At 37.9% G+C, this 14,117-nt stretch overlaps 1 protein-coding gene across 1 annotated transcript in view; it reads right to left on the reverse strand.

Annotated features, from left to right (window-relative positions):
* CD109 (CD109 molecule) overlaps window positions 1-14,117 on the reverse strand; it is a 71,388-nt gene that overhangs the window by 21,419 nt on the left and 35,852 nt on the right. The window contains 12 exon segments of the mRNA XM_036380302.1: window positions 41-206; window positions 707-729; window positions 732-934; window positions 2,207-2,288; window positions 6,292-6,468; window positions 7,142-7,286; window positions 7,983-8,201; window positions 8,407-8,520; window positions 11,285-11,402; window positions 12,167-12,302; window positions 12,810-12,870; window positions 13,335-13,409. Coding sequence (XP_036236195.1) covers window positions 41-206; window positions 707-729; window positions 732-934; window positions 2,207-2,288; window positions 6,292-6,468; window positions 7,142-7,286; window positions 7,983-8,201; window positions 8,407-8,520; window positions 11,285-11,402; window positions 12,167-12,302; window positions 12,810-12,870; window positions 13,335-13,409 — 1,519 coding nt within the window.

A 14,117-nucleotide genomic window follows, 5' to 3' on the forward strand; every position in this document is an offset into this window, starting at 1 on the left:
AAATCTATCTGTACAACTGTGTGAGATATTTGTGCAGTACCTTGGCGTTCTGCTCTCTGGTTCAGCATATTCAGTGCTTCCTTTGCTCTTGGACTTTTTGCCCAGGACAATGCGTATGTCACAACTGCCAATGTGTAATTATCTGAAATGCCTTCTTCTAATTTATCCTCTAGAAAGTTTGTAGCAGTCTTGATGGCATAAGCATGCTGGAAATTAAGATAATATTGAAGAATGTACAGTGAATAAAACATATCTTGGAATTGAAAAATGTAAAAGACAAATTTGTACTCAACCAGAGAAATTACTGGCCCCAAACTACAGCCAAGAAACAATGAAAATCTCTTTCAGAGTCACACATGAATCTCAAAGGCAAGCCTTTTGATCTGGCACTGTCTTTATGAAAATGAATAATTTCAATTAAATCAACTGGAATGGCTTAATATCTTTAAGTTCCCCGGAAGAAATTTCTTTCCAAGTTCTTGGACTCAAGTCAGGACAGTACTCTTGCCAACAGAAACTGCCTTTAGATTTTGCAAATATAAAACTGAAGGGCTTAACACAACTTTGCATTGCTTTGAATAGGTAAGGGATATTTAACACAATGAGGTTAGATTTTGTCTAATGTTCAGATATTCCTCTATTTCTATTAACTACCAAGTGTTTGCCAGGTCTCCTGACTATGAATCATATTTATGAATTCCAATACCTGTTTATCTGAGAACCCTAGAGAGATGACATGATGTAAGCTGTGAGAGTAATTGGATTGTTGGTGCCTCCTTGAAGATCACTGTGTAACACTTTCCCAGGCTCCTGGAACTCTCCATTTATTTTCTGATGACGGACAATCCATTTAGCTGTATCCATGAGCACCTCTTCATCAATATCTATGAATGGACGGGCTTGAAGGAAACATCTCAATACAAAAGCTGATAACCTTGGGGAAAAGGTTCATCAAATAAGTCAAAATTAGCCATGCATTACAGCTTCCTCTGTTTCAGATTATATAAAAATAACTATAAAGCACAAGGTGTTCTACACACCCCTACCAAGCAGAGCAAAATGCATGCCTCACCCAGATAAGCAAGTAGGCTAAATTTAATCCACCAAAAAATTAAGATATGTCCTTTTTCCTGAAGATCACCCCTTCTGCAGCTATGTTTCAAAAATAAATACAGAGTATAGACTCTGAGTCTGCCAGCACAAGCGTTATCTTTATTCAAACATTGCTCTCCTGCTTTCTGCCACTACACAGAAGTTATAATTTACAAAGTAATGCAGCAACAGGTTTGATGTTAATTATCAGCACTATCCCTGTAATGATATCCTTGAAACAGCCTTTGTTTTATTATTAATCCCACATTATCCCTTGACTCCCTGCTTCCCAATTGTGCATTCATGTAACTTGTCACTGCACTATTTAAGTACTAGAGTTGCCAGTACAAATAAGCAATCTTCATCTTCCAATCCATCAATGTTGAGTCAAAGGCAAATCCTGCTGATGTCAATGAAAGATGCCCACTGAGTCCAGAAGAAAGTCTCATTCAGTGGCACAGGCACAGAAGCATGTACTGAAATATGTCAGTACATCTAAAGAGAGCAAGGGTTAGCAGAACAAAGTGCTGGAACCTCTCTCTGTTATCCACAACTATGCTCTGTTCGCTTCCTGGAGTGAAACTCAGCACTGAAAAGACTTTTTCAGCTGTGTTTACAGTCTCAATAAAAAGGAAGCGTGACAGATGCAAGTAGAACAAATTTTTGCCACCAGTAACTCTGTTCACCCCCTACAAAATGTCTCAGTCAGTCTTCAGCTTCCAGTATGGAGATAACTGATAATCTGATTGAAGCAGCAATGATCACACAGCCCTAAATGGTTTCAGTCAAGTGCAAGAATAACTATTTTAATTGTTATTCTTCATTCCTTTGAGGAAAGCAACAGAAAAAAACTTTCAGACTAAAGTATTTCCCTGGTTAAAATAATTCATCATTCCTTTTTTTTCCCCCAAAATTAAAAAGCCTTGCCCTAATAATGCCTTTGACAATATGTTATCCAGCAAGAAAGACTTAGAGTTGGCCTAAACACCTAATGAAAACCAGGCAGAAGGTTAATACAGCTGGAAACTTTTACCAGCTTCACAAAAACTTTTCAGATGCAGGGAAAATATCTAAAAAACTAAAATTCCACAATGATTCTGGCAGAACTACTCACCATGTGCTCCCAGAGGGATCTTCATTTCCAAAGGCACTAAAAGAGCCATCATCCCTCTGGAAAAGCAGCTCTCTTTGGTAGCCTGAAGTGGAAAAGTAGAGACAGGTATTGAACACTTTCCTCTCATGTGGTTCCTGCACAAACTGGAACTGAAACTGCTGGTATGAACCAAGGCACTTTCTAAGGCTGAGAAGGACAATACTTAAGCTTGTGTTTCATAAAAAACCTCACAAATATGCAAGAACACACAAAACCATGTAGAAAATGGTGAGGAAGTGGGCAGCAATAGGAAGGATCCATCCACAAAAGGAGAACCAGAAACTCCTGTGGCTGCTCATCAGCTACCCGACCAGTGCAGAGATGTGCACACCCAGGGGTTCCAGGAACACAGCAGTGAGAGCAGAGCAGAGATGCAGCTACAGCTCATTGCTTCATCATTCTGGGGACCTTGTGTACCTACAGAAGTGCTCCATCTTTATAGCACAAGCAAAAATTAAGTGTTTTCCAACTGGAAGGCCAAGGCTACAAATGCTGCTGGAAAACCAGGCCTCCTCTTCAGGTGGCTTTTGACAAATCAGTAGCCTTGCTATCAGAAAAAGCAAATTGAAAATTGGTTGTTCTGAATGAGTGAAAAATTTCAAAAGACCTGAAGATCATGAAATCCTGAGAACAACCATTTAAAATGTTACTCTAAGCTTTGTTCAATATCCTGAACAAGTGCAGCTATCTCCTGACTGCAGGGCATCCATAATAAAAGGCTCACTGGCTGCTCACAACCACCAGCAGCATTCTCACTCATAGATGATTTCTGTACAGAACCAGCGTTCATTCATGGTAGAAATGAAGAGCTTCCTATGATGTGCTACTCACTGTAGTTTCTGGTATCTAAAGCCTTTCTTCCCTTGCATTTTGCCTGCCATTTGTGAAGCCAGAATAGTAACAGCATCTTTTCATTTCATAAAACATCTTTTCTTTTCCTCCACTTTGTCTTTTCCCTTGGTTTGACTATTTTAGCTATTATAATTAAGAAAGTATACTCATTAATTGAAGACCTGATAGATACAGACACAATACAGAATCAGACAGGCAGAAAGAAAACTCTCAGGCAACCATTAGTAAGTCCTTCACAAATGAATGAATTCACACAAATATGTCCTGTGAGGTCCATCCAGCTACAACTGTAACTACATCCCTGAAAAATGTTCCTTGCTTTCACTGATAAAGGATTAATCACCCACTTCCATACCATCCTGACTGTAGATACACAGTGAGTGAACCATACTCCTAATTACTGAGGAACAAATAGCCTGGTCCCTCAATCTAAGTGCCAGTATAAGATGAATTCCTAGCCATGGTCTGTCTGTAATAGAAGAGAATGAGAAATAAAGCTGTAAATCTGTTACAGTATATCTGGGTACCTTCCCATTAGCAAGAAATCTAGCTTTTAGGTCTTCTTTAGAAGAATTTGCAATCGTAATGTTTTCTTTAATACAGCGGGTTTATTATGTATTTAACATGACAGTGGTTAATTATGTCACTAAAACTGGTGAATCTTTCAGATACTGACATACCCGTCATCTCAATTAATGATACTAAGTAAAGCACTCTTAAATGGAAGGAAAAAGAAGGAAGAATGAGTGGCATTTCTCACCAAGAAAAGCAAATTCACTGTCAAAGTTGTAAGAGGAGCACAAATACATGTATATATACAGACTGCTTCCTCTTCAAAAGTATATGACTGCAAGGTCTGAAAATAAGGTCTTCTGTCTCTCTGCAGAACTGGCAATATACAGCAATAAGCAGTAATCACCATCCTGCTGATAGTGTAGAAGCACTAGACTACAGCTTTCAGCCTGCTTAACAGAGACTGCTGGGCACACAGGCACAAATTCATCTCAGAGCATGAGCTGGGGAGGGATCAGAAAGATGAGCAGAACCAGAGGGAGAGAGATCACTCAGCTATTTCCTACATTCTGCTTGCTTTCGTCTCCGTGCCAGCCCTGCTGCAGTCACGCAAGAGTCTCCCAGCAGGAGCGTATCTACCACGGGAACGCCCGCAGGAACGCTGGAACATGGGAGCCAGGGGCTCCCGCGAGCCGCCGCGCTCGGCCCAGCGGACACTCAGTCACATGGGCAAAGCAATACTCCAACATCAACACGTGGAAGGAAAAGAGGGATCCTGTTATGAAGATGTCCACTGCTGTTCTCAGAGGGCTGCCTGGAACCCAAGAGATGTAAGAGGCTCGCCGAAAAGAGCTCACAAGGCTCCAAGAGGAATGTATCAGGATGGAAAGGACTTCAGAAAGATGTGAAAGATCCAAAGGATCTCACCTTCTACACAGCTTGGAAATTCTGCTCAAAATCCTTACCTCTTTGGGTCTAACAACAAAGCTTTTAGAGCAACCAGGTTTTTTTTTCATTTAAGAAAAAGTGATTTGAAGACGGGATTTGTCATTAGCACAATTAAGAAATGTGCCTAAAAGGCAACTTTTCTTTGGCTTTGCCTTTGTTTTAAGTAAATGAAACTGCTAAAATAAAGATCATATAGCAGTTTCTGCTAGCTATATGATCCCTTCTTCTCACAAGTATTTAGCCATAAATTAATTATATTTACTTCAGATTCTGAGGTTACTTTTTTAAATACTTGGTGAATCATGACATGTGAAATAGTCTGTTTTCAATTAAACTTCATAACAATCCTTTCAAAAACTAAGCCTATAAAAATTGCATCTTAAGCTAAAGTTAATTTCAACTTAAAGATAACACTTGAAAAAATAATCAGTGCAACAACAGAAAACAATTATTAAAATAAAGCAAAAAAAACCCAGAATATTTTTAGATTGTGGTTCTTTTCTACGTTAAGGTTACAAATATTTCAGCACACTTAATGTTCTGGCACCTACAGTGTTAAAAACGCATACCTCATTTCAGAGCCTCAGAAAAAGTAAGAACACAAAACAATCTGTATGTAAGTGACATTAAACCTGCAATTTTCATTTGCTTTGAAATAACTGAAATAAATCCACTATTGCAAAACTTCAGAAAACTATGGTACCAAAGCTCAGTCTTAAAAGAGTGACAGATTGCTTACAAACTTCAGAGCAGCTGTTTACATAACACATCTCTTCCTCCCCACTGTACTTTTCAACTAAACCATGTAGTAGGAAGGGTTTAAAAAAACATCATTTAACTGCTTTAACAGAAAACTGGAATCCTGATGAAAGGAAAATTTATTTTGAGCTGTGCCTTTTCCAAGGGAAATGTCAACAACTTTAAAAAATCAAACAAAAAAGACTTAGAGAGAGTAAACAAGAATTGAAAATGTCATCACGATGCCTTAGTAGGGGTGTGGCTCACATGGGGCTGGTGTCACTGCTCTCTGAGAAGCAGGCTCAGCATGAGACTGACTCATGGCAAGTGTGGGACACCACAGTCAGACACTGTCTGATCCAAAAGCCAGAGTGCAACTGTGGTCTCCAAAGTTTGTGATGCTCTGGAGTATCTCCCGATTCAAATATATAACAATTTCCAACTAAAATTTTCCAGCTTTTGATTTCTAGCACAGAGTTCACTTCTGACCAAGCCTAAAATTTGTGTGGGCAAAAAAGCCAGCTGTGAGATCAAATGCCACTCCTTGAGCTCTACAAGGACACGTCAGGTCAGGATGTGTCACTGAAGATGTGGGATGAATACGGTTCACTCTACTGACTGACTCATTTGAAACTGCTGTGCCTCAGGCAGAGATCAGAAATGTTTGCTCACATGTGGTTTTATCAAACAGAAGTAATAACCATCTAGGAAGTCCATGTGAATTACCTTCTAAAAATGCATTTCTCAGATGAAAAAAAGCAATTATACAAAACCAACAATTTTTTCTGAGAAAACTTGCCCTTGTAAACAAAATAACTTGCTGTCTAATTCTATCAACCCAGAATAAAGAGGAAGAAAAAGAAAAAATGGGTTTCTCTTCCAGTTCTCATGACAAAAACTGAGCAGTATTTCAAACACCAGAGGCAGAGTCACAAAAATCTTTTTACTAGGAAGAGCTCTTAAAAATCTAACATCTTTATTTTATGCATACAAACCTTTTCTCATAAATGTTACTGCTTTTGATTTAATATCGTCTCTCAGCTGCCTGGTTTTAGTCAAGTATTGCAAAATATAAACATTGGGAGCAAAATTGATCATATTCTGTTCACCACAGCCATAAGGCATCTTAATCAATGATGACAAACCATTGATAGAAGGCCCCAGTAGATCACCTGAAAGATAAAATTCAACCAAAATAAATTAAAGCTTATTGCAAATAAAAGCATACCTCATATATAAAGGGTGGTATAATCTAAATTGGGAGAAAATATGATATATTAGGAATGTTTCTACTAAACACCTCTAAGCAGGCAGAAAAGATACTTCATCCACTAATCCACTTTATGCACACTGCTGCAGCTCCTTACAGACCTTTCCAATTACAGAGTAATTTCAAAGAGTTGCCATTTAAAAATGAAAAAGAAAAAACCTCAAACCAAACAAACAAAACCCTACATAACCAAAATCGATTTAATCCAGCAAAATGTAAACTTCATTTATTTCTTCTCTCACCTATAGTTATCAAAGCCTAGGTGTCACAGTAAACACTTAGTCAGGTTATAGTTACCATTCTGCAGACACAGTAATTATAACAGGATACTAGAAAACTTTGCAGGACCCTCCTGACCAAAATCCAACTCTCTAATTCTGAAAATAACTTACAAATGTCATATTTTCATAAATTAAACAAATTAAAAGAATAAAACAATCAATCCATAAGGTCTAACTATGTTTAGCCTAATGCATGATGGTAAATTACTGTGACTTAATGATTTAACCTGCTTATATTGCAGTTAAATAAAAATTAATGCCTTCCCTAAAGATAGAAACAAAGTTAATTCTTACCAACAGCAGTGACCTGCACCCTCTCACTGTCACTTACAACATCAGAAGGAAAAGTGAATTCCAAAGTTTTTGACACTGCTTGTCGTTTATTCCCAGTCAAATCCAAAAGGACTGTCTGAGAATATGTCTGTTCCAATCCTTCAGCCTATAAAATAAAGAAAGGGATTCTGAGTATCCTTCTGTAGTTGATCCTGCCCTGAAGAGGAAGGTCATGCTACTCCCTTCCAACCTCAGCCATTCTTTGGTTCTATCATCTTAAGCTTTTATTGCAGGATGAGATACGCAAATGTCCACCACTGAAATGGAGCCTAACATGAATCAGACTTAGATCTCCAAAGCTAGGCAAGTCTTATCAGTGTCTGGTTTATCAGAAAGTCTGGAGGCTAAAATTCCACCTGTAGCAAAATACAGACATTTTAATCTAAAATAGATTAATAATAATTAATTAATAATCTGAATGAAAGCCAGATGTATGGCAAAATCGATTGCACTAATCCAAAACAGTCACCAGGTCCACTCTGCACAGGTAGTTAAATTAGCTGCAGCACCAGAGGTTCAGTGATACACAAACAGCTTTCACCTTGCTTTCAAGAAGCATTGGACAAACTATCTGTAGTAGAACAGATCTATGAGCTCATTCCTGGAAGGGGTTCTAAAGAATTTTAAAGCACTTTTAAAAAATTATTTTATAAGAATGTTTTCTACTTAAAGCCACCTGACCCTAACCCAACCAAACAGAGCGAGGCAGACAAGTACACTGGTTTGCCTTTTTTGCTCTACTATGTAGCCTGTTTTGGGGAACAATTTACTTCAGGAACAAGGGAAGCAGCAGACTGTTTACCTTGACTATAACTTTCTGGATAACAGCATCAGAAGCAGCAGATGATATTGCTGTCACTTTGATGGGAATCTCTCCCAGTTGTTTTGGCTTGATTGGGAATTGAACAGTTTTCCCATCTTCACTCGGTACAGATACAGATTGTTGATTTGTTGTAGCATTTATTTCATTGGATGTTAGAATAATTTCAAAAGCATCATTCATATCCAGGATCACAGTAACCTGAAAATACAGTAAAAATTACAACACAACGGGTTAATTTTGAAAAGGTGCTTTCATAAGCTGCCACCCTTTTTGGGTATAGAGAAATAGGTCTGCCCACTGAAGAAAATACACCAGTTCTCACAAAGAAAGATGTGGTCTCCACCAGTGAGGAAAACCCTGCAATATGTAGTAACATTCAAAGATAAAGAGATTGTGATGTTACCTCAGCTTCTTCTTTCAAATAATTAAAGATGTTCACTTCCAAAATGAACTGCTCTCCTCTGATGACAGAATATGGAAGGTTCAGGAAAATGAAAAAAGGCTGAAAAACTTCTAGCTGCAAAACAAAATCAGTCATGAACCCTTACAACCAGAGACTAGAAAGAAAATTACTATACAACGTGTCTTCCAATCACTTTTAAATTCAATGACAGAATTTAGTTGTACTCTACAGCTGACAAAACATATTACTGGAGGGCTGAAACAGAAGGAGAAGATGCTTCTGGTCATTAACATCTTTAGAGACACCACTCAGATGAGCGCTGCCAACAGCTTTGACAGGGCAGTCCCAACAGAGGCAACTGAATTAGGACTATGAGAGTATCATTTGGCAAGTTTGGAAGCTGTGATCTGTCCTGAGCTCTCATTAAGGTAACTGAATTGCTATGAGTACACAAGTAATGGATCAATGTCAGTTGACCTATCTTCATGTCAATACACTAGTAACTAATAACCTGCCTCACCCAATTTTTGTAACTGAACAACACAATGTTTACAATGTTGGTTTTTTATTTAGTAAGATTAATCTTAGCAAAAGTTCTGTAGTTATACTTCTAAAAATACATACTATAGTAATTAAAATATAAACTGCAGAAGTATACCAGCAAGCAGTTTCTTTTTTCTGTGAACAGAGAATTTTGGAAGAAGTCTTGCCTCTAAGAAGTCAATGGTAAGGTTTCATCAAGCTGAGTGGGATCAAAATTTCACTAAACATCTGTACAATAAGAATGGCTGAGCCATGCTATCCTTTATTATCAAAATGTCAACTAAAAAGTACTTTAATTCAGTTTGCATTTAAAAACATCTTCCAAGTGTTTTGAGTTTCAGAAACAAAATTTCTGCAGCTTTTTTTTTTCTAGCTAGCAAATATTCCAATGCTTTCTAAAAAAAAAAAAAAAAAAAAAAAAAAAGTTGTTTGCTAAAGCTGTCAGCATCATGAACTTCTTTAGATATTAAACATTAGAGAACTTCTGATGGAGACTTTTTGGTTAGTTCATAGTAAAGGTTTTCCCTACGTACCTATTTTCTTTGTCTTTTTTGTTTTACTTTTCTTTAAAACTGAAGTTTTACACTCAGGAATATGCCAGTATATTACAAAAATACAACTGAGTAATATTACTGACACTCTGTGTAGGAGAAGTCAAAATAAAACCATGATGCAAAGCAGTACATGACATAAAGCATGCAGATGCCATTTATTTCCCCCATTACATTTTTCATGGCTTGCTTTTACTTGCTTCTCTGTATGGTACTGATTAACATGTTTCAGCCATATGGAGCTCTAAGAACAACCTAAATGTCCCAACAATAGTGATGTACTGAACAGTGCACGGGGGTGATTATAGCTAAATTATTATCTCAACATCTGTTCTACTTGGAGCCATCTCACATTTGAGGATGAGAGGCCAAGTGTGTATTTCCTTACAGTTTTAATCAGAAAACTATTCCTCTTTCTGTCCCATCTCTGTCAAGCCAAGTGAAAGAAACAAGAATCAGGATTCCAGTCCCAAAGGAGCCTTAGCCACAAAATCCAGATTGGGCTCCAAATTCTGTAGTGAAGTTCAGATCAGGATGTTCAAAGCACAAGCTCTGTGTCTGGTGTAGCAGCCAACTGTGGAATCTGGACCTAGATCTCTGCTTGGATCTCAAAAATTGCCCCTCCCCAAGAATTTGAGGGCATGAGAACTTAAATGGGTAAGTTGGCTGCCTTCAGGCTATGCTTACACTAGTCCAGGAACCAGGATGGAAATCTACAGCCCACTACCAGAGTCTCAACCTTTCTAAACTCAGGTATGGAAGTGGAGTTGTCTCTGATAGGAACATAGTTTCTCTAGGATCTTTACATGATGAATGGACAGATTATCCTGTGTATGTAAAATACAAGCTAAATGGGACTTCAAGAATTAATTCCTATTTTAAACAGGCTAAACAACTCTCTAGGTAGTGGTTTCCTTCAATACAGAGTGATCCTAGGACAACTGCAGTTGTTCACTGGGAACCTCAGGTTAGAGATCTAACCTGAGGGCTGCTGAATTTAGCTTAAATTGCTAAACTCCTCAAACACTTGGAAGCAAGAAAAGAGCCTCAGGACACAGGAATTTGAGAGCAACAAATTCCTTTGTGGACACTGAGAGCTAGGTATCCCATGCCAGCTCTCAGTGTCCACTCTGCCCCTCAAGCTAAGTCACCCAAAACTTGGCACCTATCACGGAATGGTTGTGTTGGGAGGAACCTCTGGATGACATCTAGTCCAAGTCCCCTGCAAGTTTACCCAGAGCAGGTTGTACCTGTGTTTACTCTAGGACTGCTTTTGACAGATAAATTTAGCCTTAAATCACCCCTCCTGCTCTCCCTCCTGGGGTAAGCATTAGCTGTAAGTGTTAGCAGAGCAGCAGACAAATGCCTCTCACATCCCAGGCAGTCTGTGCACACCTCACTGCATGAATTACCAACTCATAGACTGCTCTCTGGGCAGAGCCAAGGAAACATGGAACAACAGTGTTCCCAAAGAGTCACTCCACTGTCCTACATACAAAGATTCTGAAATGGGCACATCCTGGAAGTACTTTAACAAAAAAACCTCTCCAACAGAAACAGGCATCCAAATATCTGTGTGGAGTCTTAGAAGAGCAGGAAGGAAAGGCAGATACAGTCTGACATAAGTTTTCAGTGATGTTTTCTCTACAGCTTGAACACACACAGGCTCTCAATCTCTTCATTAGTACAAGGAGATGCTGCTGTTAGAACTAAATCATCAGAGAGTCCAGCAGGAAGCTGCAGTGTGACGAGCCCTACAGGAGAGCTCTCTAGTGAGATGGTACCTCCAGCGGAGCAGTCGTCACTCCGAGCCCGCCGCTTTCAGAGACCACAAAAGCGCTGGCTACCCAGGACGTGATGGTGTCAGGTACAATGGCATCCATTGTGGTTTCTGGGCCAGATCTGACGGCAGAAGGGGAGAGCAGACTTTCAAAACCATCCATTTACAGACATCATTAAGTGGACACATATGTTTCAAATGCATGAAAAATTAAGTCCAAATTCCTGGAAAGAAAAGCTGCTCATTATCCATTTTTCCTTTTCTAACCATTTAGAAATACTGTGATGGGATCAAAATTATTTTAAAAATTTAAATTATTTTAAATTACATGAATTGAAGGTAATTACACTGGATCACATTACATGTAATCCACTTTTACAGGTCGTTTTAAACAATCCCAGGTGATGGTTGTTTCCTGAACTTCTCAGCTGTAAAAGAATACAAGATTTGTTCTTCACAATGCAGGTCAGATTTCACCATCACTTGACAGTTTGATCTATTCACTGAATTAGGTGCAGATAGCAAGAGATTTCCCTTTCTGGGCTAATCACCATCTTTTTATATACTGTAGAGAAAAAGGCTAGGTCTCCCTATCCATTATCTCCCTATTTGTAAAAGTAAGAGTTTATTCCTTTTGTCTCAGGATTTTTATCTAACTTCTATTGAAACTCCTAGGCCTTCAGTCAGGCCTCATAATCCTCTCTTGTGCAGTTGTACAACTCCTCATTTTTTCAATCTCCAATCTCACTTGTGGCCTCTAGGTGGTAGCAGAATATAAATCTACATTTCTGAGCAGTGTTCTTCAGCACTGGTGCAGAATGCTGCTGAAACCACAAAAAAAAAAAAGGCAAATGCAAATTGGTTTCCTTTTGCTTCTAACTTTTACCTCGTTTTAGTGTCAATCCAAAGCCAAGTCTCTGGAAAATGTGTTCTCACATAGAGATTGCTGAAATCAGGAGGCCCATTTTTAGATACGGGCATATCATCACCGAAACCATCCTCTATAGGTATCATTCCACCATCTGCAAAATAAAAAATACTGTCCTACTCCAAATATCTACATTTAGAAAGCTCAAATAAATACAGTTAAGAAAAGTTAAATTAATATATTGTTTGGAGTCTAATCTATAGCTTTGTTACATATTTGGGACTCTAGGAATTTTTTATTCTTAAAAATTAAAAAAAGTTTCACACAAATTTCTATATGGCCTCTGTGGAGTTGAATGAAACTGGTGTAATTCGGCTACACATGACAAACCACTGCAATCTATATCAACTGGAGCTGCAAATCAAAACTCCACTCATCTTCAGGCTTTTAGGGGTAATGTCACTGCAGTAAAAAAGGAAAATTTCTGAAATGCTGATTGTAGGAATTTTGTAAGACTTGAACGTTTGAAATGCTAATGATTTTCGAGGCTGGATGCAACCTGTATGCAGCACAGTAAGAAGACGTAATGGGGGCCCTATCCCATGGAACTCCTTCCCCACTCAGTAAAATTAGATTTGGCTTCATTTGTTGTATTACTTACAAAGAAAATGTTCCTTATCCTCCTCAAGAACTGCATCAGTTGATACCCAAAGGCTGCATTTCTGGATAAAATTTATACAGTATAGCTCAGTACAGGACATTCAGGACATCAACAGTGCTTATTTTCTTTTTCTCTTCTTTCTTTTTAGGTAAATAAAGTCATGAAGCAAGCATAAAACTAAAGCAAATAATATACAGAAACCAAAAAAACTGAGATGATATGAATCTGAATATTGTCATAATGACTGAAAACCTTTCAAAGTGAAGAATATATCAAGCATAAAGCAACCTGTATTTATGGAGGTATAAATAAAAAATAAATAAGGAGGAATAAATATATTCCTTGGCATTCAGAGTGTTACATATTGACAAGATTCACAATTTGAAACTCATATAAGCCATTAAAACATTACATTGTCTATAGCTGCAAAAGTTAAAAGTCACTTTTTTCTAGCAAGTGACATTCAAATCACTAAGCAGTAAAAAAAAAAACAACAGCCTAGCATTATGAAAAAAAAAACAGTACCTGAAATACACCAAAAGAACCTCTGACCAGGGGGAAATACTGCACTGTGCTGTATAAAGAGAGCTCATGGAGGACCTAAGGAAAAAAAAAAAAAAAACAAAATTGTCCACAGACTGAATGCCACTCACATTTTAAGAACTTTCACTGTTGCTAATTCATACAGCTGTACCACGAGTTGTAGGATGCTTAGCTCTCATGCCAAAGAGAAAATAATCTGTGACAGGATGAAGGGGGTTAGTTGAAGGGGGTTTATGATTAATGGAAGAGTGACCAAGACTGTATATAAGCCTGGAATAAAGCCTACAGCCCACTGATATTTTATGGCACTTAGGCTATGTCCTTTGAGCACCTTAGGAATGATATATATTGTAAGCTCTTTCAAACTGTAAATGCAATTGATCCTCTGCAAGCAAAGGTAATTTAAACATATGAATAATTTAGTCTGCCCTCCCAAGAAAAAAAATCTTTATTTTATATTATTAATTTTAAATAGCACAAAGAACAAATCATTAGGGTTTTTTTTCTGACATTGTCTATTCTGAAAGAAGAAACTGCCAAATCATAACAATTTATCAAATGAAGAACAATGAGGTATTGATTGGAATTGGAAATGCTGTGCCTATTACCTCTTAAGCTTTACAGTGTCCTGCCACTCATGTGACTGGCAAAAGTAAAAAAAAAAATTGCATAATTACAGGCTAAAAACCACGCTCAAAGAACATTACTAGTTCAACATATAATCTGTAACATTTCCACAAACATACATCTTTCATACACACAATA

Source organism: Molothrus ater, chromosome 3 (genome assembly GCF_012460135.2).
Source record: "Molothrus ater isolate BHLD 08-10-18 breed brown headed cowbird chromosome 3, BPBGC_Mater_1.1, whole genome shotgun sequence".
Lineage (NCBI taxonomy): Eukaryota > Metazoa > Chordata > Aves > Passeriformes > Icteridae > Molothrus > Molothrus ater.